This window comes from Pimephales promelas, chromosome 20 (assembly GCF_988280905.1).
Source record: "Pimephales promelas chromosome 20, fPimPro1.hap1.1, whole genome shotgun sequence".
NCBI classification, from domain to species: domain Eukaryota; kingdom Metazoa; phylum Chordata; class Actinopteri; order Cypriniformes; family Leuciscidae; genus Pimephales; species Pimephales promelas.
Window position 1 is genome coordinate 31,986,858 of NC_142788.1, and position 27,500 is coordinate 32,014,357.

Below are 27,500 nucleotides of genomic sequence, written 5' to 3' on the forward strand. Positions count from 1 at the left end.
TAGGCAGCCCAGACTTAAAGAGGCCCTAAGAGCACAAGGCTACGAAGAGCCCAAACCCAGGACAGAATGAGCTACTGGGGTCCCGGTGACATCGAGCCGGTAATATCTGACACACAGGGACTTATGGGGAGATTATGGGAAGAGGCACAGCCGGCACACATGTATGTCCTGCAAGGAAACTCCCTTAAACAGAGCCCAACAGCAAACTCTGATCCTCTGTGGAGGAGAAAGGAGGACGGTGAATAGCAGAAAGCTCAATCACCTCACACGTGAACGCAGGGAAGCTTCTTGGCATAAAAGGCACCTTCATGTGTCGCATACAGGAAGGCAATAACACGTGGGGGGAGCCCCAATGTGTTTAAGTTGGCCCTCTCACGGGCCAGGCCCAGAGTCAAGTCATGTCACCTTCATTTAGACAATGCTTTTAACAATATAGATTTTTATAGAAAGATTCCCTCGTTGGTTGGGACAGAAGATCCGTGCGTAATAGAGGGGCCACGGCCAGGCATCCAGCAGAGGGATGATCTCTTAGAGCCACATGGAAGCTATCAAAATCATGGGCAAGCTCTATTCTCTGGCCAGAGTCGGCGTTATGAGGCAAAGGGAAGGAAATACGAAGAGCAGCACGTTGGGCCATGGATGGGCACGTATGGGGCATTCTAGTCCTGTTGTGAAAAGAACACAGGACCATTTTGGTCTGGACGAACCTCCTCCATAGTAGACCCCTTATCTGAGGATGGAGGCACCAAACCCCATAAAGATGGTTTGCCCCGGACATAGGTCACCCGTAACGACAGAGAGCTTGCTCCATATTAACAGCCAGTGAGCAAGAGCATGAAGCTTGGAGGAGTGCATCCCCCCAGTGGTTGATGTGTGCTACAGCTGTCGTGTTGTCGCAGCGCACCAGCACATGATGCCCCTACAAGTAATGTAGAAAATTATTCAGGTTGGGCTTGTGGTTGAGCTAGTGGTTGGGCTGCTGGTTAGGGCTGGTGGTTGGGTTGGTAGTTGGGCTGTTGGTTAGGCTGGTGGTTTGGGCTGGTGGTTGGGCTGTTGGTTGGGCTCATGGTTGGACTCGTGGTTGGGCCAGTGGTTTGGGCTTGTGGTTGGGCTGTTGGTTGGACTCGTGGTTGGGCTGGTGGTTGGGCTAGTGGTTAGGCCGGTGGTTGTGCTAGTGGTTGGGCTGCAGGTTGTGCTGCTGGTTGGGCCAGTGGTTAGGCCGGTGGTTGTGCTAGTGGTTGGGCTGCTGGTTGGGCTAGTGGTTGGGCTAGTGGTTGGGCTGCTGGTAGGGCTGCTGGTTGGGCCAGTGGTTAGGCCGGTGGTTGTGCTAGTGGTTGGGCTGCTGGTTGGGCTAGTGGTTGGGCTAGTGGTTGGGCTGCAGGTTGTGCTGCTGGTTGGGCCAGTGGTTAGGCCGGTGGTTGTGCTAGTGGTTGGGCTGCTGGTTGGGCTAGTGGTTGGGCTAGTGGTTGGGCTGCAGGTTGTGCTGCTGGTTGGGCCAGTGGTTAGGCCGGTGGTTGTGCTAGTGGTTGGGCTGCTGGTTGGACTCATGGTTGGACTAGTGGTTTGGCTGCTGGTTGGACTCGTGGTTGGACTAGTGGTTGGGCTGCTGGTTGGGCTAGTGGTTGGGCTGGTGAGTAAAGTGTTACCATAACATGTATGGTGTGTGTGTTTACCGATGTCTCCACAGGAAGTCCTTCTCTTGTTCTGAAAGCTCATACAGCGGGTCTCGACTGCACAGTGTTCGCAGCTGCTCCGCATCTGCCTGCGATATAGTGCTGTCACACGCCAGACGACTGCTCTGATGGGGCAGAGAGATTCAGCATAAGTTATGTGTGTGTGTGTGTGTGTGTGTGAGAGAGAGAGTATGTGTGTGTGTGTGTGTGTGCTTGAGAGAGAGTGTGTGTGTGTGAGTTTCTTTGTGTTTGTGTGTGTGGGTGTGCAAGTGTGTGTGAGAGAGTGTGTGTGAGTGTGTGTACCAGCCCCAGACAGTAGCTGTAGCCCAGCTCACGAGAGATGCTCCAGTTGGCGTGTTCCTCGATCTGCTGCTCATCAGGAAACACCACCGTCTGGTTAAACCAAGGAAACTCCAGCTCCACACACGGCGTTTCCTGCACACAAACCACAAAGGTAACAATGTGAATATAGTTGCTGAGGTAAACGATATGAGTTGTTTTATTTTATGATAATCATGTATTGTTTCTGAAAGAGTCTCTTGTGCTCACCAAAGCTGCATTTATTTCATCAAAACTACAGTAAAAACAATGAGATATTATTAGAATGTAAAATGGCTGAGTTCTATGTTAATATATGGTCAAGTGTCATTTATTCCTGTGAACAAAGCTGAATTTTCAGCATCATTACTCCAGTCTTCAGTGTCACATGATCTTCCAGAAATGATTCTAAGATGCTGATCAGTTATAATCTGTTATAATGTAACTTTGGAAGCATAACTTCATTCAAAAACATTTTAAAAACCATAATTATTCCAAACCTTTGACAGCCTTTATATCATAAAATACTTATTTTTGCTGGGAACAATGTTGTTACAATACAAAGATTTCAAAAATCAGTAAAACAGAGACCAGTATCACAGCTTGAATTAAATAAATACTGTGTAATAGATGTTTGAGCTTCAGCGAGAACCAATGAGATTCATTCTGGTGTTACACAGCAAGTTTGAGCTTTCTCGAGAGGATTGTTCTTGCGCGTCAAGCATGTTTAGTTGAGTTTCTGTGTATGTTCACAGATCAATGTTGTCAATGTCAATTAAAGCCTAAATTAAATCTGTTAAATCTGCATCATATCAACTTTCTGAAGTGTCATAGTGGTAGGTGCACAGACTGCAGGTGCTGAACTCTTCATATATAAGTATATGTGAAATTGGTTGCTTGTCATTTGTGTTAATGCATTATACTTTCTAAAGGAGCATCAATGTCTAGATGAGTCTTATAATGTGTTTCTTGAGACTTTACAGCTACTGCAGTAAATTGATGGAGAGCAGAGTGGATTATCTGACACAGAGCTGATGGCCATATTCCTCACACACCTTGTTTGAGTTCGATCCTGACACTCCAATCGGGTTGAGCAGATCCTCCAGTCCGTGAGGAACCGGCCACAGACCCAGAGCCACTTTACCACCGACCAGCATGTCTTTATAGTCGAAGAGATTGATGTTTCCCCAGGCCAGCGGACAGTGTTCCTGCACACACACACACGCTGTGAGATCTCAGTGAGTCACTCATGCTGATTGACAGGTAAGGAACGGTTAAGCACCTCTTTGGCCCCCTTACGGCCCTTTACGGAGCAGATGGACAGACAGAGGCGAGCAGAACGAGGAACGTCTGTCAGGAAGATGTCATACGACAACCACTCGTTCCACCTGTGTGTGAGAGATTATTAAATGTGTATGTGTAAGAGTGTGTATGTGGGTGTGAGTGAGTGTGTGTGAGTGTGTGTGTGTGTGTGTGTGTTACCTTGGGTTGGAGCAGGGTACTCTCTGTGTATTGACGTTGTCACACAGCGGTTCTCCTCCATGATATATTCCTGTTCTCACATAGATCTGACACACACACACACACACAGCGGTTGAGTAAAACACACATCACAGCGAGTGATGAGCATGACTGATTCTCTCTCACCTTGTCGATGTCTCTGATGTTGACGTTGACGTATGTGGCGCACAGCAGCCGGACCCTGAGGTGTGTGCTGAAGGCCCAGAGCGAGCGCGGGGCCCCGGGGTCTCCTCCAGCGGGGCAGGGGCTGGGCTGAGGCGTGCGCCGGCTGTAGGATGGGGCCAGGAACCCGCTGGAGGGAAGCTGACTGTACAGACTGTCCTTACTGACCAGCATCAGGTGTGGCAGACGGGCCAGAGTGATGCAGCTGCGGATGTACTGAACACACACACACACACACACACACACACTGATGCTTTACATTCACACGGCTTCTAATTATCTGCCTTGAGTGAATAGGTTTATTATCTGCATTTTAGGATTTTATTTTTGTGCAATATCCCACATAAGAACAGGTATATGGAAGCACAGCTACTGTAGAGAGCGCCGCACGCACACACACACATAAACACACACACACACACACCTTGTACTGGCTAAGCGGGTATTTCTCCAGGAAGTACTCATCGCAGCCGCACACTTTGAGGATGTACTGGCCCTGGTACTCCTGCACACACAGACGCAGCTGCTGCGCGGACAAATGCATGCTACGCGTCTTCTTCCGGATGGCCTCCGCGATCAGCTGCTCCGGCAGAGAGTCGTGTGCGATCTTCAGCGTGTACTTCTGCTTCGAGTTTGACGGAGACACGATCACCCAGATGGTCACGATGAGACGGCCTGCAGAGAGACGAGTATGAGCCGGAGCCAGAGCGGAGGGAAAAAGAGAGAGTGAGAGAGAGAGAGAGGGGGGGAGCAGAGGGTAAGAGAGAGGGAGAGAGAGAGATGAGTGTGAGCAAGAGGGGATGGGAAGAGAGAGAGAGAGAGAGAGAGAGAGCAGATGGGGAGTGAGAGAGAGAGAGAGAGGGAGAGAGAGAGATGAGTGTGAGCAAGAGGGGATGGGAAGAGAGGGAGAGAGAGAGAGAGGGAGCGGATGGGGAGTGAGAGAGAGAGAGAGAGAGAGAGAGAGAGGGAGAGAGAGAGATGAGTGTGAGCAAGAGGGGATGGGAAGAGAGGGAGAGAGAGAGAGAGGGAGCGGATGGGGAGTGAGAGAGAGAGAGAGAGAGAGGAACGAACACACACACCTTTGTCCAGTTTGCTGCAGATGTGCTGTGGCAGGTCGGCCGAGGACTCAAGGTTTGGAGGATAGACGTAAAGTGCCTGTGTGTGTGCGCCTCCTCCTTCACGCTCCTCCACTGCCTCCCTACACACACTCAAGATGTTCCGCCGGAACTCCTGCACCTCCGCGTCCTTCAGCAGCTCGAACTCACAGATGGGCATCCCGATGGCGAACCCTGCGCACAGACGGAAAACGATGGAAAATAAAAACATTGCCAGGCAATCAGAATTCATCCTGCTGTAAAGTGACAGTGAGCTCATGATAAACAAAAGGAGAACCACGGGACGCTGGTGTAGTTGGCCTGAACTGACACTGGTGTAACTGACGCTGGTGTAGTTGGCCTGAACTGACGCTGGTGTAACTGACGCTGGTGTAGTTGGCCTGAACTGACGCTGGTGTAGTTGGCCTGAACTGACGCTGGTGTAGTTGGCCTGAACTGACGCTGGTGTAGTTGGCCTGAACTGACGCTGGTGTAGTTGGCCTAAACTGACGCTGGTGTAGTTGGCCTGAACTGACGCTGGTGTAGTCGGCCTGAACTGACGCTGGTCGGCCTGAACTGACGCTGGTGTAGTTGGCCTGAACTGACGCTGGTGTAGTCGGCCTGAACTGACGCTGGTGTAGTTGGCCTGAACTGACGCTGGTGTAGTCGGCCTGAACTGACGCTGGTGTAGTTGGCCTGAACTGACGCTGGTGTAACTGACGCTGGTGTAGTTGGTCTGAACTGACGCTGGTGTAGTTGGCCTGAACTGACGCTGGTGTAGTTGGTCTGAACTGACACTGGTGTAGTTGGCCTGAACTGACGCTGGTGTAACTGACGCTGGTGTAGTTGGCCTGAACTGACGCTGGTGTAGTTGGCCTGAACTGACGCTGGTGTAGTTGGCCTGAACTGACACTGATGTAACTGACGCTGGTGTAGTTGGCCTGAACTGACGCTGGTGTAACTGACGCTGGTGTAGTTGGCCTGAACTGACGCTGGTGTAGTTGGCCTGAACTGACGCTGGTGTAGTTGGCCTGAACTGACGCTGGTGTAGTTGGCCTGAACTGACGCTGGTGTAGTTGGCCTGAACTGACGCTGGTGTAGTCGGCCTGAACTGAAGCTGGTGTAGTTGGCCTGAACTGACGCTGGTGTAGTTGGCCTGAACTGACGCTGGTGTAGTTGGCCTGAACTGACGCTGGTGTAGTTGGCCTAAACTGACGCTGGTGTAGTTGGCCTGAACTGACGCTGGTGTAGTCGGCCTGAACTGACGCTGGTCGGCCTGAACTGACGCTGGTGTAGTTGGCCTGAACTGACGCTGGTGTAGTCGGCCTGAACTGACGCTGGTGTAGTTGGCCTGAACTGACGCTGGTGTAGTCGGCCTGAACTGACGCTGGTGTAGTTGGCCTGAACTGACGCTGGTGTAACTGACGCTGGTGTAGTTGGTCTGAACTGACGCTGGTGTAGTTGGCCTGAACTGACGCTGGTGTAGTTGGTCTGAACTGACACTGGTGTAGTTGGCCTGAACTGACGCTGGTGTAGTTGGCCTGAACTGACGCTGGTGTAGTTGGCCTGAACTGACGCTGGTGTAGTTGGCCTGAACTGACGCTGGTGTAGTTGGCCTGAACTGACGCTGGTGTAGTCGGCCTGAACTGACGCTGGTGTAGTTGGCCTGAACTGACGCTGGTGTAGTCGGCCTGAACTGAAGCTGGTGTAGTTGGCCTGAACTGACGCTGGTGTAGTCGGCCTGAACTGACGCTGGTGTAGTTGGCCTGAACTGACGCTGGTGTAGTCGGCCTGAACTGACGCTGGTGTAGTTGGCCTGAACTGACGCTGGTGTAACTGATGCTGGTGTAGTTGGTCTGAACTGACGCTGGTTTAACTGACGCTGGTGTAGTTGGCCTGAACTGACGCTGGTGTAGTTGGTCTGAACTGACGCTGGTTTAACTGACGCTGGTGTAGTTGGCCTGAACTGACGCTGGTGTAGTTGGCCTGAACTGACCGATCTCTCGGTTAAGGATCTTCTCCTCTCGGTTTCCCAGTGGCTCGATGACCTTCAGGATCGGGTGGAAGAGGCGAAGGTCACACAGACGTCGGGTTTCATCATAGAACTCCTCCCTCTCCGCCTCCTGGGTCACGCCCACAAAGATGTAGCAGGACTCTTCCTGTGGGCCAATCACAGAGGAGCTGAGAGCCGTGTGTCTGTGTGTGTGTCTCTGTGTGTGTGTGAGTGTGTGTGTGTATACCTGCAGTAGGTGGTAGAGTGGGTATTTCCTGGCCTCGCTGAAGAGCTGTTGCTTTACGCTGGTCAGTGGAGCTTCTCTCAGACACTCCAGACTCACCAGGATCCCGTTGGGAAGACAACAGTCCACCAGAATACGAGGAGGCATCAGGTGAAGACCCCATAACTCTCCTGAGGAGGGCCGAGGAGCCATGCTGACCTCACACACACACTCTCAACACACACACACTCAACACCTGCACACACACACACACACACACACAAACAAAGACACACAACACACACACACAGGGAGAGACATTGAAATTAATAATTTGATACAATGGACTTATTGTGTACATAAATGTTTTTGTAATTAATTTGTGTAATATGGGGTTCAAGCGCATCACGATGAAACACTAGTGTAATTGTTTAATTTTCCATGGATCAGCACTCTCCTCTAACCCTGTGCGGGCAGACAAACCATAAGTCATAGAGACTTGAAACTTTGAACTTATGAACAATATGTGTATCAATAAATAATCATCCACAATTATAGCCACCTTAATAACGTTTGTAAGAAACCAAACCGTTTGTAAATCCGTCAAGATTTCAACGAGATAAGAGTATTTGTGTGAGTGAGTGAGTGTGAGTGAGTGAGCGAGTGCGAGTGAGTGAGTGTGCGAGTGATTGAGTGAGTGAGCGAGTGAGTGTGTGAGTGAGTGAGTGAGTGAGTGAGTGAGAGAGTGCGAGTGAGTGAGTGATTGAGTGATTGAGTGTGTGAGTGAGTGAGTGAGTGTGTGAGTGAGTAAGTGTGCGAGTGAGTGAGTGTGCGAGTGAGTGTGTGATTGAGTGAGTATGTGAGTGAGTAAGTGTGCGAGTGAGTGAGTGAGTGTGTGATTGAGTGTGTGAGTGAGTGAGTGAGCGAGTGAGTGTGTGTGTGAGTGAGTAAGTGTGTGAGTGAGTGAGTGTGTGAGTGAGTGAGTGTGTGAGTGAGTGAGTGTGTGATTGAGTGAGTGAGCGAGTGAGTGTGTGAGTGAGTAAGTGTGCGAGTGAGTGAGTGAGTGAGTGTGTGAGTGAGTGAGTGAGTGAGTGAGTGAGTGAGTGTGTGTGTGAGTGAGTGAGTGAGTGAGTGAGTGTGTGTGTGAGTGAGTGAGTGAGTGAATGTGTGAGTGAGTGAGTGAGTGAGCGAGTGAGTGTGTGAGTGAGTGTGAGTGAGTGAGTGAGTAAGTGTGCGAGTGAGTGAGTGTGTGAGTGTGTGATTGAGTGAGTGAGTGAGTGAGTGAGAGAGGGAGAGTGAGTGAGCGAGTGAGTGAGTGTGCGAGTGAGTGAGTGTGTGTGTGTGAGTGAGTGAGTGAGTGTGTGAGTGAGTGTGTGTAAGTGAGTGAGTGTGTGTATGAGTGAGTGTGTGATTGAGTGAGTGAGAGAGTGAGAGTGAGTGAGCGAGTAAGTGAGTGTGCGAGTGAGTGTGTGATTGAGTGAGTGAGTGAGTGAGTGAGTGAGTGAGTGAGAGAGTGAGAGTGAGTGAGCGAGTAAGTGAGTGTGCGAGTGAGTGTGTGATTGAGTGAGTGAGTGAGTGAGTGAGAGAGTGAGAGTGAGTGAGCGAGTAAGTGAGTGTGCGAGTGAGTGTGTGATTGAGTGAGTGAGTGAGTGAGTGAGTGAGAGAGAGAGTGCGAGTGAGTGAGTGATTGAGTGTGTGATTGAGTGAGTGAGTGAGTGAGTGAGTGAGAGAGTGCGAGTGAGTGAGTGTGTGATTGAGTGAGTGAGTGAGTGAGTGAGAGAGTGCGAGTGAGTGTGTGATTGAGTGAGTGAGTGAGTGAGAGAGTGCGAGTGAGTGAGTGATTGAGTGAGTGAGTGTGTGATTGAGTGAGTGAGTGAGTGAGTGAGAGAGTGAGAGTGAGTGAGCGAGTGAGTGATTGAGTGCGTGATTGAGTGAGAGAGTGAATGAGAGAGTGAGAGTGTGTAAGTGAGTGAGTGTGTGTATGAGTGAGTGTGTGATTGTGTGAGTGTGTGATTGAGTGAGTGAGTGTGTGTGTGTGTGTGTGTGTGTGTGTGAGTGAGAGTGTGTGTAAGTGAGTGAGTGAGTGAGTGAGTGAGTTTACATTACCACATCAACACAATAAGTGCATTGTACTTATTTTTCAGTGTAAGTACATAGTACTTAAAGTTACTTAAAATAAAGTGGGACCAAACTTTGACATTGTTAGTAATATTTCAGCTGGACTGAAGCTGGATTGATTATCCAAACATCGTTCTATTAAGAATCATGAGTATCATATAATATAATTGTCTAAAGATGCAATAAACTATTTAATCTAAAAAGTATTACTTTTATTGTTTACAGAGTTTACAATGCTAAAGAATTGGTAGTTCTTGGTGATTTAAATTGGAATAGTTTCATTCAGAAACTGATGAATTTAAAACATATTGTGATGCATCTAATCTTTTTCAGATTGTTGACAAGCCCACTAGACCAAACCTAAAATGTCCAGAAAAATCATCACTAAAAGATCTAATCTTAACAAACACTCCCCATAGGTATTCGAGTATTCAGTTAGACGATTAGACATCACAAAAACATTTATTCATCACAAAAACATAACAATCACCTAAAACGAAACCATCCATCATAACCAAGCGTGACATGAAACTAATCTCAGGATCTCAGAAGGGTTCCTACACGATTAGAATAATTTGGAGTGGGAACAAAATAATGTAATTCCTTAAAACCTTTTTAAACCATTTTAAAACCTTAAATGGCCTTGGAATTGTTTAATGCAAATGTCTCTGCTTTAGTCAACAGACATGCTCCTCTCTAAAGGTACAGTGTGAAGGGTCGGAATAATGTATGGTTTTCTCATCCTTTATCAAATATGCTTCACTAGCACAACCTGGCATGGGCAAAATCTAGGAAAACCAATTGCGCAATGCTTCGAGTCTAGTCAATCATTCAACTTTTCTCCAGTTGCAATCTCTGAGGTGTGCAAAGCCCTTAATCTTTAGATTGGTCCTGATAAACTGGAACGTTGCGTTTTAAAGCTAGCAGCAGATAATATTGCCCCGCCTCTGACTCACATTCCTAACCTTTCTCTTGTCTTAAACTCCACTTATGGAAATCAGGTAATTAAAGGTGGAGATCCCCACACACACACACACACACACACAAATAATTACCGGCCCATTTGCAAGCGGTCAGTCAAAGTCCTTGAAACATTTGTCAACAATCAAGTAAAGGACTTTCTGTCTGATTCTCAGTCAGGTTTTAGAAAACAACATAGCACAACTACGGCAGCCTTATTCATCCATCTATCAAAAGCATTTGATACCGTTGATCATACGACTCGTCCGTTTTGGATTATCTAAACATACGATTGGATGGTTTAATAACGATCTTTGAAACAGAACTCGTGTGTATAATCTTCTGCCTATGACTCCGTCCCAAGGCTCGGAGATTCAGTCTCAGTATCGGTATCTGGGATCTTAATTGATGACGCTCTCTCCTGTTCCTCATCTTCAGCAACTGATGAAACGATTGAAACGAAATTGGGTTTTTACTTTAGAATCAAAGCCGGTCTCGCCGCAGCCGCTCTTCTGTCTGTCCTGGACTGATGTGATATAAACGCATCTTCACAATCACAGTCCGCATGCTTCATCCCGGTGCACTGAGCATCATAGCAGATCTCCTAACCCTCATCATCAGTGTGTGTTGTGTGTCGGGGTGTCCCAGTGATGGTTCTGAACTAGGGAAAGGCTTTGAGTTTCTCGCTCCCTCTGTCTGGAATAATGTGGCCAGGACGGTGAAACTTACAGAGCTGGTTTCGTTGGACATTTCAAAGTAGTTTTAAGTGATTTGGAGAATGAAACATCGGGCTGTAAATGTTTGAACTAGTTATGTATTGATAGTGAAACTGGTTGCATTTGCTTGTGTGTGTATATGTGAATTTATTGATGGATGTTATCTGTTAAACTCAAACGAGATGTGTCCACTCTTGGACGCTCTTGTAAAAGAGAATCTTAATCTCAATGTGCTTCTTTTCCCGGTAAAATAAAGGTTATAATTAATAAATCTGACCAGCACATTGTAATCTGCACTATTCGCTACTAAACCAGTTTAGAGCTTTTAACGTTCCTGAATCAACAACAATAGAATCATCTTTTGATAATGTCATATGATGTGATTGCAGGTCTATTGTCCTGATCTGACTCGGGCACGCGCACGTGCACGCGCAGCCGCGAGCGGGCGGATGTAGGGCGCGCGACGCACAAAAGAGCGTTATTCTAAACGTTACAGTCCATTTGTAAATACTGTAAATACTGTAAATAGCGATTGTGACCAAAAAAATCCGATAAAAGCGATACTGATTAAAGCTTCTGCTGTGAATATATGTACATATAGATCAAGAATGTAATATCAAATCAATCGTGACTGAAAAAAATCATCTTTGACAGGAATAGCTGTTATTGTTGCAGTGAACGCAAGATGCGCGCGCCCGAATGCCTAACCCGGCACCGGTGTGAAGCGATTTCACAACAAAACACAACCGTGATGTTTCTGACAGACTATGAACTGAGGGACAAATGAGCGGGTCGGAGAAACAGTGATGGGATTTGATCCTAACAGCGACATGATCTCATACGAGCTCAAACATATGCCCTTCAGCGAGAAATTATCGAACAAACAACACGATCATCAGCCACACAAACTCACCTGCGCGTGCCTGTGCCCGTTACCCCCGCATCCCGGTGACCCGCGTGCGCCCGGTGACCATCATCATCAATATCAACATCATCATCATTGTTACCCACCGGTCAGTGTGTGACACTCTCTCTCTCCCTCACTCACTCCCTCCCTCACTCCCTCCCTCTCCCTCTCTCTCCCTCTGCCCCCCCCCCCTCCTCTCTCTCTCTCTCCCTCCCTCCCTCCCTCCCTCTCAGAGCATCTTTGTCCCGTTAACGGGGGAACAATACCGGACGCGAGTGCGCTTTTAACGGGAACGCGCAACTAACTGTCTGGCCACATAATAAAATAATGTAATAATAAAATCATCTGAATGGAATAGACGTGTGTGTGTGCGTGTGTGTGTGTGTGAGAGAGAATGTGTGTGTGTGTGTGTGTGTGTGAGTGAGTGAGTGTGTGAGTGTGCGTGTGTGAGAGAGAGTGTGTGTGAGTGAGTGTGAGTGTGTGTGTGTGTGTGTGAGTGTGTGTGTGTGTGTGAGGTGCTCATCGTGTTGTTGTTTGTCAGTTGTTCAGCAGATGTGATCTGAGAGATTATTCTCCTTCCTCTGTTTATGAAGATTATAATCTGTTGGCCTGTTTTCCTCTAATCTCTCCTTCACTAACGGCTGTTGTGTAATTAACAGAAGCAAGACTTCACTACTACTATATGTGAAAAACAGATGCTGAAGCGTGTGTGTGTGTGTGACACGCTGAGGGTCACATGATCATGACATCATCCGATCACACTTGTTCTATACACACTTTCTTAACCTCGCAGGGTTCAAACTCAGATGTAGAATAACTCACACACGTGTTACTCACCGGCCATCAGTGCAGACCATCGTCATCATCTTCATCGTCTTCATCGTCATCATCATCTTCTGTCCATCAGGATCATGTTAGATTCACACACACACACACACACACACACACCAACTCCTCTGGATTTTCTCAGGATCTGTGTTTCCCTCCTTATACTATCTCTCTCTGCTGGAACAATGCTGACTTCCTCACACACACACACACACACACACACACACACACACTCACTCAATAACACACAAAGTTTGACTTTGTGAGTCTATTGTTCATATTTCCTGTTTTCTAACCTTGCATATCTGTGAACATGGGTGTGAGTGTGTAACCTATTTATTTTTTTCATTGTGTGTGTCCTGTACTCTCTCTCTCTCTCTCTCTGTGTGTGTGTGTGTGTCCTACTGCAACAACAGGAAGCAGCTCTGCTCAATCACACACACACACACACACGCACGCACTCTCTCTCTCACACACACACACACACGCGTGCACACACACACACACACACACACACGCACGCACTCTCTCTCTCACACACACACGCGTGCACACACACACACACACACACACACACACGCACGCACGCACTCTCTCTCTCACACACACACACACACACACACACACACACACACACACACACACACACACACGTCATCTGCGTCACTTCATTAAATCACATCTGACAGCACTCACATCAAACACTGACTGATGAATGTGTGTGTGTGTGTGTGTGTGTTTCTGATGTCAGGTAATATTCCATATAGTGTGTGTACTGTTTTAGGGTTCGGGTCCTTTAAGTGACCTTCACAGCGTAATATCGGGAGGATTGAACCCATCTAATCGCTCAGTTGACCTGCGGAGCGCTTGACCCCTTCGCTCCGGCGTCCCTCCACCTCCCCAGCTCCACCTGCATCGTTACTCATCATCCCAGCGTCTGTTCCTCCTCTTTTTATCATACAGGCAAGTGTTATACATCATTCAAAACTGTTAAATGTCTTCTTTTATTTATGTACACTCGTAATAAAAACAAAATATTGTATTTTTTTGTAAAATACAGAAAATTAACATGATGCTCTCTTAATGTGAAGGTCATTCTGAGACTCTGTAATTTAGCGAATGTTTGTCACACAGACTTGAGATTTATGTTTTTACAAAGCTTGATGTCTGTATTTTTAAATTATGTAAATCATATCAAAAACAAATATTCTCTGTTTAAGGAATCTGTATGAAAGCATTGAGATGTACAGTTTCTCAAACGCGTCCTCATTAGCTCTAATATGACCACACCGCAATTAAGAAGAAGAAGAAGAAGAAGTTTTATTTATATAGCGCCTTTCCAGAGGCTCAAGGTTGCTTTACATTGTACATACAATACACTAAACAGCCACATAGGATATATATAATCACATTATCTATAATGCTTGTTAAAAGGATATGTTTTTAACTGGGTCTAGTGTCAGAGGTAGCGAGCAATTGACATCCACATAAAGACTTCGACTCCTCTGCTTTTCATCGACGCTGTGCTGTTCACCTGGGATTTACCTCAGAAGAATTAGAAGAGGGAGATTTGAAGATGAGAAAGATTTTTAACGTAAGATATTTTTACTCTTAATAGAAAGCATTTTATTGTTGCATAAACTTTACATTGTAGCTACTGGTGCCAGACTAAAATGTATGTATGTATGTATATATATATATATATATATATATATATATATATATATATATATATATATATATATAGACAGAAACATGTTGAAATTTGAACTAAAGACAGGTAGGCAACCTTTTCATGCTGAATTCGTACACAATGTTTTTATGTCTGATAATAAAACACAGCACAATATAAAAGTCGGCTAATATGAGTGTTTACTCTGATATGGTGAATATTATAATGTTTAGACCACTGTTAAATACTGTGTTTGTGGATATCTGCTCAAACGTAGATACGTATAATGTGGTAAAAATAATGTTTCATAGTTTGGATTCAGCCAGACCCCAAACATCATCATCTCCTGCGCGGCACCACCACATCCTAACATATAAAGACAGGTATACAGTATGTTCTCAGTATGTATATAAACACCCAACTAAACTGTGAAAAATTCATATTGTATATGTGTAAAATATTTAGTTTATTTTACATTACATCATTGCATTTTTGTCTCCTCATTGTAATACTGTTAGATGCAAGTTAGATGTATTTTCATTAATTTATTAATCTTTCTCAAGTGAATAAATGTATTATATAAATCGAATTTTCATTTCTTTTAATCAATCTATTTTCATTTTATGTATTAATTTAACATTTGTTTATTTGAGTAAAGATACATTTATTTATTTTAATTAAATGTATCTATTTATTTTAATCTTTGTTTTTATATTTTTCCACTCCATTTCTCTAAACTGTTCCATGGACCCCAGGATTGGACTTCAACAACACTCCCTCTAGTGGACAGAAGCTCCATCACACACACACACGTGTGTGTGTGTGTGTGTGTGTGTGTGTGTGTGTGTGTGTGGGGGCTTCCTTGCTAGAATACGTTTCTGAAGGGCAGATTGCGCTTGCGCCGCCCTATCCCTGACCTCAGACCTGTGTGGAGTTGTGCTTTCACTCTAAAAGCTATTTCATTTTCCATCCCATGAGCACTTCGGTCCTGTACTGCAAGAAACCCGAAGCTCTGGTGATTGTGTCCTCGGCTGGCGTTGGATCGTGACGGATCTGAACCCTTGGCTCCGCTGATCTGATGTCTTGTGTTCATTATAACAGAGTAAAACTCTGGATCTTTTATTTCTCTTAAGTTGGCCTTTTAGTTAAGATTTCGTATCGAATTCAAGGACTCAAATAGTTTATCCTGCTTTTGCTTTCTAGAGCCTTTGCAATATTTGGTCATGTACATTTATATTTGTATGGATCATATCTCGCCAGAAGTGACAACAAAAAAGTCCATAGTTTCTCATAAGCTGCTTTCACAGCTGGCGGGTATAGGGTTAGCAGTGTGTGTAACACAGTCTCATCCCAAATCGTCATATAACTGACGTTTTGGGACGTATTTTGACCATACGTCAATATCCGCCTTTTTAGGGTACCCTTAAACGTCGGTAGATGGCGATCCCGGGCCGTCATACAACTGACGCTTTACCTTTAACGTCAGTTAGGTGACGGGTTAGGTTTAGGGTTAAGTTTAGGTATGGGGTAGAGTTAGAATCCCATAACCTCATCTACCGATGTTTAAGGGGGCCCTAAAAACAAAATACAAATAAATTAATTAAAAAAATAGTTTTAGCAACGACCAAGCCTAAAGACTGTGGATAAACCATATTTATTGTTCTGATTAGCTGAGGCACACCTCTGCTAGCGGTGACACACACTGGTGATGCACTCGGTGCTGTTTTCATTCATCTAGAATAGTTCATCTACAATTAATCTCTTTTTCTGGCAGAATCACATCCGAACACTTTTTGACTTTCTCAGTTTGTGTAAATGCACTTGGGGTTCAGAGTATTTAATTTTCCCTACATTCATTTCACACCTCGAGTACAATTATGTGCTTTTGCTTCATTCTGTAATGCGACTGCAATTGCTCGGACTGGGCAAATGTCTATTGTCTGATTGTTTTTTTGTACTGTTATTGTGAAGCGTACTTGAGCTTCGGAAAGACGCTATATAAATTAAACTTATTATGATTATTATTATTATCAACACAATGTGTGCTACTTTTTTTCTTGATTTACCCCAAAAGAATGGCAGTGAAATGTGATGCCCCAGTTTATTGTAACATCACTAGGCTATATGATAGAGTTATCTGATCTATTAAAAAAAATATGCAATACAAACTAAAATATTTTGTCAATAAAATACAGTTACTTTAATTAAATCAAGTACTTTAATTAAAATAATGCCATTATTAATTATTAAAAATATACACATTTTTGAGTTTGACAACAAACACACCGGAAAACACAGCTATACCGCATAGTTAAAAACATAATAATAATGAATAATTTCTAAACACTGACTGTTTTGTTGACCTTTTTCTCATGGTTTCTCAATAGAATTCATAAAAGTGTAGAACAAAATATCATAGTTGTAATATAGCGACTCATTGCAACTCCGAGTGACAACATGCCCCGCCTGAGCAACTGGGGTTTAAACCCAGCGAGTGTTTCTGCTGGTTAGATCAGCATTAAGTAATATCGGATTTGTCTAATTTTGAAAAAAAAAAAAAAAAAACCCCAAAAAAAACAACTTTTGAACTTTTGCTATGGTTAAAAAAATGTTCAGTGATATCTTCCAAAGATTTCTGAATTTTGGCGCAATTTCTTTTCTGTTGATATGGCAGCTGATTTAAGTTTCGTCATGTTGGCATGGGGAAGTGTTTAAAACAATTATGTGACTTGTCATGTAAATCTCTTTGTATATTCTCTATTGAAAAAAAACAAAAAAAAAAACAATTATGTGACAACTAGCCCCGCTCACAACATCTCCCATAAACAAGTATCGTGTTACATAAACAATGCCATTGTGTCAGTTATTGTAACATCTTGTAAAAAAGAAAAATAGTAAGAATAACGGAACTTGGAACAAAAATAAATTCTTCTGAAATTCTTATTTCTCTGGTTTTGCAGCAGATTCAGAGAACAGGACTACATTTCCCAGAGTTCCCCTCCTCCTGCAGAAACTAGGTAGGGTGTCTTTAAAAACTCACATTCGCATTAATGTATCAAATTGCATAATGTCAGTGTCACATAACGCGTATTTCCAGCTTCATTCGGTCATTATTCGCGGCTGTTCGCGTCAGTTTCGTGCTGAGGAACTCAGTCAGGGCTTTTTTACACATGTGACGGTGCCTGTGTCGAGTTCACGACTGTGCCCAGGCAAGCGCGATGGGGTTTTCACAGGTCATAAATCACAGTTAAATATTCAAAGTTATTTTTGTCCTCGGCAAGTGACATTTGTTGATATTGATGATATTGATTAGTTTCTGTCGGGTCAGCACAGGCACTCGGCTGGATACCTATTCAGCGAGGAGAGGCGGTGACCGAAAGCACATGCCTTCATTTGGAGCTTAACTATTGGCCGTTTAGAGGGCCTTAGTGAATACCCTGTCCTCTGATTGGCGGAGGCGGCTGTCCGTCAGTCACGGTGTGTGCTGGACTATATAAGCGCGTGAGTCTGCTGTGCTACCGCGCGAGATGGAGCAGTTCGAGCTCGCGCATTCATGAGCTTTCGAGAGAGCAAACTCTGTTTTTAATCATCAATATTTTGAGAAGTACATTTCATATTTACTAGAGCATCTCTAGTGCAGATAGAGGGCGTATCTGTCGCAAAACACAGTGTACCAGTGCGTTATTTAGGAGTGTTTTTCGCGTATGTTTTTACGAAAGAAAGGCGGAGAAACAATCGCGCTTACAAGTGTGTGTGTGTGTGTGTGTGTTAAAGAGGGGCGTGAGCTTCTGGGACTCTTGTTTCTGAGGCATTATTCATTAGCAGTGCGGTAGACCCTCCTGGGGGCGGTGTTATTCAAATTATCAGGGCGGAGCCGATGGCGTGGCGGTGTTGATTGTCAAATGTAACACGTGGATCACAAGCACATCAATGTACATCAAACTATACTGAAGGATCGCTAGTCAAGTAAGTACTCTTCACCCGCTTGTCTGTTAGGAAGTAGAACTTATTAGTAGCAGTAAGCTTATTTTTGCCATGGAGTAAAAAGTAAAACTGCATTTTGTGTCATAATTCTGACTTTTGTTCTCATAGTTCTACACTTTTATGGCAATTGTGAGGAAAAAAGCCAGAATATTGAGATTAAAGGTATTTCTGACATGTATGTTTGTTTTTGTATTCGTCATTCAGTGGCTCTGAATTGTCAAAAAGCCCTCAAAATGCTGGCTACGATACGAATACCAAAAAACGCAGAAAATCAAACCCGATAAGAATTTTTCTATGATGGACGATAGTTTCGGAGGCAGTGACACAACGTGAGGTTGTATTTATTTTTTAATGTGCAAGAGTTTCGGACTCCGCGTGCAAGGGCCATAAAAGTCGCAGTAGTTCTTTTAAATTTTCTCATTCTGTGGCGGAAGCTAATGTGTTGAACTGTTGTGGTTGAAGCTAACGTGTTGTGACCTGTGTTTTCCTAGGCTGATGGATGTGGAGCGTGATGTCCGTGCAGAGTGAGCTTCCGGCCGCTAGCGGGGCAGGTTGTCACGCTCCGTCTCCGCTGCTAACAACCGTCCAGGAGCAGGTGACCGCTAACATGGTGCTAACCGAACTCGCCGCTAATCACGTGACTCCTCAGGATGGGGTCAACCACGACAGACCCTTCCAGATGAAGAGCAGCTTGCAGACACTGGGCGAGACGTCAGCACCACAGAAGCTCAACAAGCGCCGCTTTAGCATGAACGTGGGGTTTAAACATCCGAGTCTTGGGAAACGCAGGCGCCGCGCTATCTCTGAAAGTGACCCGGTGCTACCCTCTAACTTCCTGATGGGCGGGAACATCTTCGATCCGCTGAACCTCAACAGTCTGTTGGACGAGGAGGTTAGCAAGGCGCTTAACGCCGAGACGCCCAAATCATCGCCGCTTCCCTCCAGAAGCCGCGAGCCGGTGGAGATCCTGATCCCGAAAGACATCACAGACCCGCTGAACCTGAGCTGTGCGGATGCGGCCGCTGGCGTGCTGGTGTCGCCCATGAAGAGCCGGCGCCGACACCGCAACCGGCACCACCCGGGGGTTGCCGCTGACCCCTCTGACGCGGAGAGGCCAAAGGTCATTGAGGGGTTGACGCTCCCTGTCGTGGAGGCTACGGTCGCCGTGGCGCTGAAACCCGTGGAGGAGTCGCCGCGCCCGTATGAGCTCAACACATCAATCAACTGCCGCGACGAAGTGGTGCCGCCCATATTGCCGCGGCGACGGTCCCACCCCTCCTCGACTAGCTCCACCCAGTCATCTAAACACAGGAAGCGCAGACGAACCACCAGCCATTCTGACCGCCTGTCAATCACGCCGACTCCGCCTACTAAACGTCCAGTTGTGCAGACCTTCCACACTCCTGTTGTGGGTGGAGCCAGCAGAGCCCCTCCTCCAGGGGCGGCACTAACCCAGCAGCAGCGCAAGCCTCAGCGCCAGTTCCAGTACGGAACCTACAGCCGTTACTACGGTTACCGCACGCCGTCGCTGATCGCCGACCCACGTCTGGCCTTCTTTAAGCCGGAGTGGTTCCGCGGGAAACGGGTCCTGGACGTGGGCTGCAACACGGGTCACGTGACCCTGGCCATTGCGTGGCACTGGAGCCCTGCCCACATCCTGGGCCTGGACCTGGACGGGGCACTGGTGCACACGGCCCGCCAGAACCTACGCCATTTCCTGTCGGAATTACAGGACAGGAAGCAGTCAGGTGGGTCAGAGGTCGAGGGGTTGGCGCCGCTCATGGGCCTCCAGCTGGACCGGACCTCAGCATTACCCAGGTTCCCTGTGTCCTTCACTCGCTGCAGGGGACCCATCGCCACGCTTCCCATCATGGCTCTCTGCCCCGGCCCGTTCCCCTGCAACCTGTCCTTCCTGCAGGTGCGCGTGCGACTTACCTTTACTGTTACGTTCCATACAGTCTGTGTGTGTGTGTGTGTGTGTGTGTGTGTGTGTGTGTGTTGTGTGCATTGTGGCCAATGCCCAGACTGATCTCATGTAGTGTGCGTGTGTGTTCAGGGCAACTACGTGCCGGACAGTGATGCGTCAGTGATGTCACAGTGTGCTGAGTATGATGTCATCCTGTGTCTGAGTTTGACCAAGTGGGTCCATTTAAACTCCGGAGACGCTGGACTCAAGAGACTGTTCCATCGCATCTACAGACACCTGTTACCTGGAGGAGTCCTGATCCTCGAACCCCAGCCCTGGAGCAGCTACAGCCGCCGCAAGAGACTGACGGTACACACACACACACACACTCACACACACACACACACACACACACACACACACACACACACACACCTCTGTTACACCTGATCCTCGAACCCCAGCCCTGGAGCTGCTACAGCCGCCGCAAGAGCCGTCACATCGATGCTTTAATATATAGACTGAAGCTTTAGGATATTGTGTATGATTAGTGGTGTGTGATGTTTGATGTGTGTGTGTTTCAGGAGGAGACCTACAAGAACTACAGCAGCATTAGACTCAAGCCTGACCAGTTCAGCTCCTTCCTCACCGCTGAGATCGGCTTCAGCAGCTACGAGCTCATCGGCTCACCGCGCACATGTGCTAAAGGTACATCATCCCTCTATCTGTCTGCCTCTCCACCCATCCACCCGTCCATCCGCTCATCCGCTCATCCACCCATCCATCCACCATTGAGTTCATCCACCCGTCCATCCACTATTGAGTTCATCCATCCATCCACTATTGAGTTCATCCATCCATCCACTATTGAGTTCATCCATCCATCCATCCATTGAGTTCACCCATCCATCCATCCATCCATCCATCCATTGAGTTCATCCATCCATCCATCCATCCACCCATCCAATGAGTTCATCCATCCATCCATCCGCTCATCCACCCATCCATCCAATTGAGTTCATCCATCCACCCACTCATCCATCCATCCATCCATTGAGTTCATCCACCCATCCATTGAGTTCACCCATCCACACATCCATCCATCCAATGAGTTCATCCATCCACACATCCATCCATCCAATGAGTTCATCCATCCACCCATCCATCCATCCATCCATCCATCCATTGAGTTCATCCATCCATCCATTGAGTTCACCCATCCACACATCCATCCATCCATTGAGTTCATCCATCCATCCATCCATCCATCCATCCATCCAATGAGTCCATCCATCCATCCAATGAGTCCATCCATCCATCCAATGAGTTAATCCATCCATTCACACATCCACCCATCCATCCACCCATTTATCCATCAAGTTTATCTATCCACCCATCCATCCAATGAGTTCATCCATCCACCCATCTATCCGCTCATCCACCCATCCACCCATCCATCCATTGAGTTCATCCATCCATCGAATCCATCCATCGAGTCCATCCATCCATCCACCCATCCATCCATCCATCCATCCATCCATCCATCCATCCATCCATCCATCCATCCATCCATCCACCCAAGTCACTTTAATTTCTACAGCACTTCATTCAATACAGATGCTTCACAGAGATGAACCGGAAAATATCAGTATCACACAATTTTTCAATTGGGAGTCAGTAATCTCACTCACTTCATTGCAGCTGTACGTACCTCTATGTTTTAAAAGACCCTCTTCCCCCTCTTTCGTGTAAAGAGCTTTGAGGTCCCAGAAAAAGTGCTATATAAATCTAACAAATTATTATTATTATTTATAAAAGACATGTAATATTCACAATACATTGTTTTGGATAAATATCAGTTTCCCATGCTGCCTTGCCGAAGCTCGATTTAACATTTACATTTCTTCATTTAGCTGACGCTTTTATCCAATGCGACTTACAGTTGCTATATATGTCAGAGGTCGCACGCCTCTGGAGCAACTAGGGGTCAAGTGTCTTGCACAGGGACACATTGGTGTCTCACAGTGGATTCGAACCCGAGTCTCTCACACCAAAGGCATGTGTCTTACCCACTGCGCCACCACCGCCCCCTGACCCATTTTATTCACGCTGCTAAGCAGCCTGGACACCATGAACCAAATTTGACCTTTTGACACAGCCTTTGTGTATACATAAACCCATAAGACCCATCATCGTCTTCCTCGTCTGATTTTCTGTCGCTCCACATGCGTCACCTGGTATCATTGAATTGATTGGCTATGAGCTACGTACAGGCACATTTGATAGACATTCACACACACAAATTTACTGACTGAATTTTCTGATGAATCAGACTTTGTTGAAAAGGAGTTCTGTGTGACAGATTGTGATCAGCTGATCATCAGTGTGACATTTTATTCTGCTTTGATTCCCTTTTCAGGGTTTCAGAGGTCGATTTACCTGTTCCATAAAGGCCCCGCCTCTAACAGGAAGTGAGTTTCAGCAAGAGCGATGGAATTGTCATCGGATCTTCTGATTGAAACCGACACACAGTTTTTGGTGTTTGGTAATGTTGTGCTGAGGTTTGTTCTTCCTGTGCCCTACAGCTGGACTACTTCCTGTGTGCTCTGTTTTTAACTGTTATACGTGTCAGAACTGAGACTCTTTGACCTCCGGGTCACATGAGCGTTATGTGTGTCACGTGTGACTCGATCCGCTCTGACGACACGCACGTTTCCCTGTAACACTGACGCACACCGCTCTGATCTCAGCCGCTTCCACATGTGCAAATAAATCTGTTTCTGTTGCGGGTTTGATTGTGCTTGATTTCCTCCGACTGCAGGGTTTGTAACAAGTCTTGCGTTTAGTTTGATCAAATTTAAATGGTGTAAGAAAAGTCAAAATTATCATTTCAAGATGTTTTAAATTTGGAGATGGAATCGCTATATTAAACCGGAGACGCTATATTTAACTTCAAAAGGCTGTGATTTGTTCGAGGTCTTGATTTCAGGCTCTGCTAGAACAGGTTTTCCTGCTTGAATGTTGAACATATATATATATATATATATATTCCCCATATTCTCCATTGTTGCGGCTCCTCTTCTAATGACGAATGAATCTTTTGAACTGGTTCTCTTTAGTGAACTGGATGAAGCAGGTCACCAATTTGGACTGAACCGTCTGTAAAAGTTTGCATTTATGATCCTATGATCCCGCCAACTCCTTCAGCGCTCTAGTTAGTGCAACCGCACACTGACCTGAGAACAGTGTATCCGACATGCTGAGAACTGTGTGTCTACCGACGGTTTCACAATGAGGGCAAAATGCATGTTTCTGATGTCTTGCTGAAAAACGAAGTATAACAAATTACAGGTATTAAACATGTTTCGGTGATCCTATGGCAGTAGTTCATCAGCCAATAGCACATCAGCAGTTCATCAGCATCAGCCAATAGCACCCAGTCAGCGGTCGTCAATGGTTACAGGCCACATTCCACGCACGAGCCGAGGAGCGGTTGACTCGCCAAATTAAGGGTTTGTCTTATGGTTTCTTGTGGTTTATGTAAGAAGGTGAGTTGATTAGGACTAGTTTAGACATGTAAAATAATGGGGTGCTTTAATAATTGAATTGCGTATATGAGTCCACCCGTCAAGATTATTCTTTTAAACTGGAGCCTCTTCGGAAAGGCAAAGAGGGAGGCGTTGCTGTAACTTATAGTAATATCTTCAGTATCATCTCACTTCCAAAATAGTTTTTTTTTAATTTTCCTCAAAATGAATAGTCATTGAAATGCAGTATTAGAACACTATGCTAACATATTTTATGCATTTAATCTCACTTTGACTAATGTACTTGCGTCTGACCTTCGATGATTGAGGTAAAGCATAAGCAAAAATGACTAAAGATTTTCTTTGTTTTTATTGGTAAAGTTAGGGTTCTCCTGTCTCCTATTCTTCCGTTCTCCAGATCAGCAGCTGAGGGGTTAGTTTGAGCGGCGCCCTCTACTGGACACACCGGCATTATTCAGCCTGAAGCTTATTTCACTTTTGGTGTGTCAATATTGTATTGCATTACTTTTAAAAGTTACTTTCCCTAACACTGGTAACTATCTAGTGTAAATGATAAATCACGTTGAGATTTGCACTGACTACTGAATACAGGCCACCATACAGACTTCATCAAAGAATGTGCTGACTTTCTATTAGAGTTAGTCCTGGCTGCAGATAAAGTACTAATCATTTGTGATTTCAATATACATGTAGATAACGTAAAAGATATATTGGGATTGGCATTCAGGGATGGTGATGGCGCAGTGGGTAAGACACATGCCTTTGGTGTGAGAGACCCGGGTTCGAATCCACTGTGAGACACCAATGTGTCCCTGAGCAACACACTTGACCCCTAGTTGCTCCAGAGGCGTGTGACCTCTGACATATATAGCGATTGTAAGTCGCTTTGGATTAAAGCGTCAGCTAAATGAAGAAATGTCAATGTTACATATCCTTAACTTTATTGGAGTTAGACAACACGTGTCAGGACCCACTCATTGTCGTAATCATACTCTAGATCTAATATTATCACATGGAATAGATGTTGATGCTGTCGAAATTCTGCAGCAGAGCGATGACATCTCAGATCATCATGTAGTCTCGACTCGTCTATGCTTCATTTAAGCCGAGGTCCAACGAGCACACCCGAGCCCTCGGAAGAGCAGATAAATGGAAGCTGGAAGAAAACGTTTGTCGAATTTCGTGAAGAGAGCACACGATTGCATGCAGGCCTTATATACCGAACCGCACTTGAGACAGCACAGACTGTTTTAAAAGTATCTTAAGAAACTTCATCAAATATGAGACAAACTCAGATTCAGCTGTAAAGCAGCTCTAGAGAACACACGAGTCAGTCTACAGATCTCGTCAGTTCAATAACTCTCAACATCTCCAGATTAAACACTCTCGTTAAAAATAGAGCAGGACGTCTAAACGAGCCTTTATTTCCAAAGATAGAAACTCCAGCACGTCTAAACAAGCTGACTGAAGATGTGTAGAGACTGATTTCACTTGAGTGTGAGTGAGCGAGTGTGTGTGTGTGTGTGTGTGTGTGATGGAGTTAGGTTTCCTCGCAAATGTCGCCTTCAGTGTGATCAGTTGGGGTTTAAATTAAGACACTTAATATTCATTAATATCATTGATCTGCACTCACTGGCGCAAAAAGTGTGTATGCGCTATATGCACCTCATAGGGGCGGCAAAGCGATGGTAAAAAAATAATAATTTGTTTGGTATTTTCTAAATATGTATCTGCTGTTGTGCGTTTCTAAAACATTTCTGTGTTTCCTCATTGTTATATAACATTTTAGAGTACTAACGGGCCAGAGCCGGCGCCCTCATGAGATTCCAACATAGAATCATGGGGGGTAATATCGCGAGCGAGCGGGCGGGGGCGCTGTGGGCGCTGATCGAGCGGGAGCCTACAAGTTCGTAGTCATTGAAAAAAAAAATGGATAAAGAAAAAATGAGATGGCTTGTAAAGGGATGCAACAACAGCTAAATAAGTGTAATATATATATATATATATATAAGTAGAAAAAAGGCTAACGCATGATTTAGGCTATTTACATAACACGACCAAGGGAGCTGTTTTGCTGAATATTATCGCGAAGTAGGCTAGCCTATTTAATTATCATAAATGTTTATTATTACAAACAATTAGCCTGTATTAAGGCTACTTGTATTAAGGCCTATATTAAGTTACTTTACTGTTTTAGTTAGCCTATATTTCACCTACGAAAATAGGATTACCATCATTCTGCCGCCACCTATTGGCGGTGTAGTTTTATGTTTAAAATTTTTTTTTCTTGTTTTTTTTTTCTTGTATATTTGAACTTTTATTTAAAAACATTAATCTCATAACAGGCTATTTATTGCAGTTGCAGTTTTGCAGTGTATAAACTAAATTATTTTATTTGAAGTGTAACTGTAACCCTGTATAACCCCTCACACCCGGGTCCAACTCGACCTCCAAGCGGGCCTCGAATCCGGGTCTCCGGCATGAGAGTCAGGCGCGCTAACAAGGAGGCTAAAGACTGCAGCCGCTAGCATCTGTCGCTAGAGCGCCTATGGGCTATATGCACGCATAAGTTCCGCATTTGACGCAAGGATGCTCGTCCATTTCCGGTTGTGGAGATTAAAGCGGAGGAGAACCGAGGAAAACGGGATTATGGCAGAGTCTTCAATATTTACTGTCCTCCCGTCTTTGAAACGAAACATATATACGTTTAGATGTAATTTTATATATAGTTATGTTTATTTTATATAATTTTAAAAAGAAGCATAAACACAACGAGGGGTGTCTGTTTTATCTGTTTTTGTGACTAACGTTTCTTTAGTATAACCATGGAGTATAAAATTTAATATAAATTCTCGGTATTGCATTGGACTCTACGATCGGCGGAAGTTATCGAGCATCCTTAATCCTTCACCGGAAATACCGCCGTGCATAGAGCCCATTGAAATCGGGGAGTGAGGTTTACTCGCACAGCAACTACCAGCTGGCCTCCGTTACACCTGGAGTAAATTTTAAAAAATATATGCAGATTTATGTAAAAGTTGATCACTGATGAGAATATTCCTTCAGAATACATTAGGCTATGTTTATAGCTAAACAATAATCAATAAAATACTGTTATAAAAATAAAATACTGTTATTTTACATTTGATTATTCAATATCTGTATGTGGACAGCGTGAGCTATACATTAAAACTGCATTTAATCTGTTGCATCTTTGTTCTATTTTTGGGGGGCACTGCTTGTAACTATGTTTATTTGTTATTTTTTTCTCTTTTGTTAAGTTTATTTGCTTTTTTTATAACAGTTGAACTTTATAGTAAAGTCTTTAGTTATATAGTAGTTTTGGTGTGGTATTAAAATGTCATTGGTAGGCCTAATTAAAATTGTGTAGCTTATTTATTTGAATAAAATGTTAGATGAGTAAAAACAACAAAAGCATTGAACTATTTTGATCATTGTTATTAGTTTTGTGGGGGTGGTGGGCGTCTGAGTGTGTGTGTGTGGGCTGATTGGGAGACGTACCGTTACGCCCGTGTCTGCCGGACAGACGAGAACAACACCTGATCTGAGGAATCGTGTAGGTTCGTCTCATAGACCTTTCTCACAACTTCCGTATTTGTGACCGGAAATACGCAATTGTCGTGATAATCTTCTTCCGCTCCATTCATAACAGATAGCGCCGAAGGCAACTAGTGAGAGTTGTTTCGTACCGATCTTTTTGGTTATTCCCAAAAGCAGCCATACCTGTCGTTTTCATTCCTTCCCTCGTCAGTTCCCTGTCGATGAAGTTCGAAGGAACTGGATTCAGGCAATCTGGCGGGATGTTATTGATCCTGTGATCTTCTGTACTTCTCATGTCACCATTCACTAATAAGCC

General features: G+C 45.1%; 2 protein-coding genes and 1 long non-coding RNA gene across 6 annotated transcripts in view; 2 read left to right on the plus strand and 1 right to left on the minus strand.

The window, feature by feature from the left end:
• Positions 1 to 12,675, minus strand: part of LOC120463436 (phosphatidylinositol 4,5-bisphosphate 3-kinase catalytic subunit alpha isoform) — a 22,377-nt gene extending 9,702 nt beyond the window's left edge. Inside the window, exons 1-11 of one of the 4 annotated variants that reach the window (XM_089124190.1) lie at positions 12,523 to 12,675; positions 7,009 to 7,198; positions 6,765 to 6,927; positions 4,754 to 4,963; positions 4,099 to 4,349; positions 3,639 to 3,890; positions 3,474 to 3,559; positions 3,274 to 3,379; positions 3,047 to 3,199; positions 1,977 to 2,108; positions 1,674 to 1,798 (exon numbers count right to left, since the gene is read on the minus strand). In XM_089124190.1, the coding sequence (XP_088980316.1) occupies positions 1,674 to 1,798; positions 1,977 to 2,108; positions 3,047 to 3,199; positions 3,274 to 3,379; positions 3,474 to 3,559; positions 3,639 to 3,890; positions 4,099 to 4,349; positions 4,754 to 4,963; positions 6,765 to 6,927; positions 7,009 to 7,198; positions 12,523 to 12,578 (1,724 nt within the window). In that variant the 5' untranslated portion in view covers positions 12,579 to 12,675. Of the gene's footprint in view, positions 1 to 1,673; positions 1,799 to 1,976; positions 2,109 to 3,046; positions 3,200 to 3,273; positions 3,380 to 3,473; positions 3,560 to 3,638; positions 3,891 to 4,098; positions 4,350 to 4,753; positions 4,964 to 6,764; positions 7,241 to 11,691; positions 11,837 to 12,522 lie in introns of those variants that run through there. The other 3 variants (XM_039652546.2, XM_039652545.2, XM_039652544.2) reach the window with 3 other exon arrangements.
• Positions 12,676 to 13,012: 337 nt separating this feature from the next.
• LOC120463438 (uncharacterized) lies at positions 13,013 to 16,358 on the plus strand. Its single transcript, XR_016148204.1, has 4 exons — positions 13,013 to 13,476; positions 13,971 to 14,107; positions 14,497 to 14,568; positions 14,941 to 16,358. It is a non-coding gene; the product is annotated as an uncharacterized LOC120463438 (long non-coding RNA).
• A 1,318-nt stretch (positions 16,359 to 17,676) lies between these two features.
• Positions 17,677 to 22,865, plus strand: mepceb (methylphosphate capping enzyme b). Its single transcript, XM_039652542.2, has 5 exons — positions 17,677 to 18,151; positions 18,661 to 20,087; positions 20,226 to 20,444; positions 20,660 to 20,783; positions 22,495 to 22,865. Exons 2-5 carry the CDS (start codon positions 18,669 to 18,671, stop codon positions 22,548 to 22,550), a joined length of 1,818 nt encoding a protein of 605 aa, XP_039508476.1. The 5' UTR covers positions 17,677 to 18,151; positions 18,661 to 18,668; the 3' UTR covers positions 22,551 to 22,865.
• Positions 22,866 to 27,500: the final 4,635 nt, after the last annotated feature.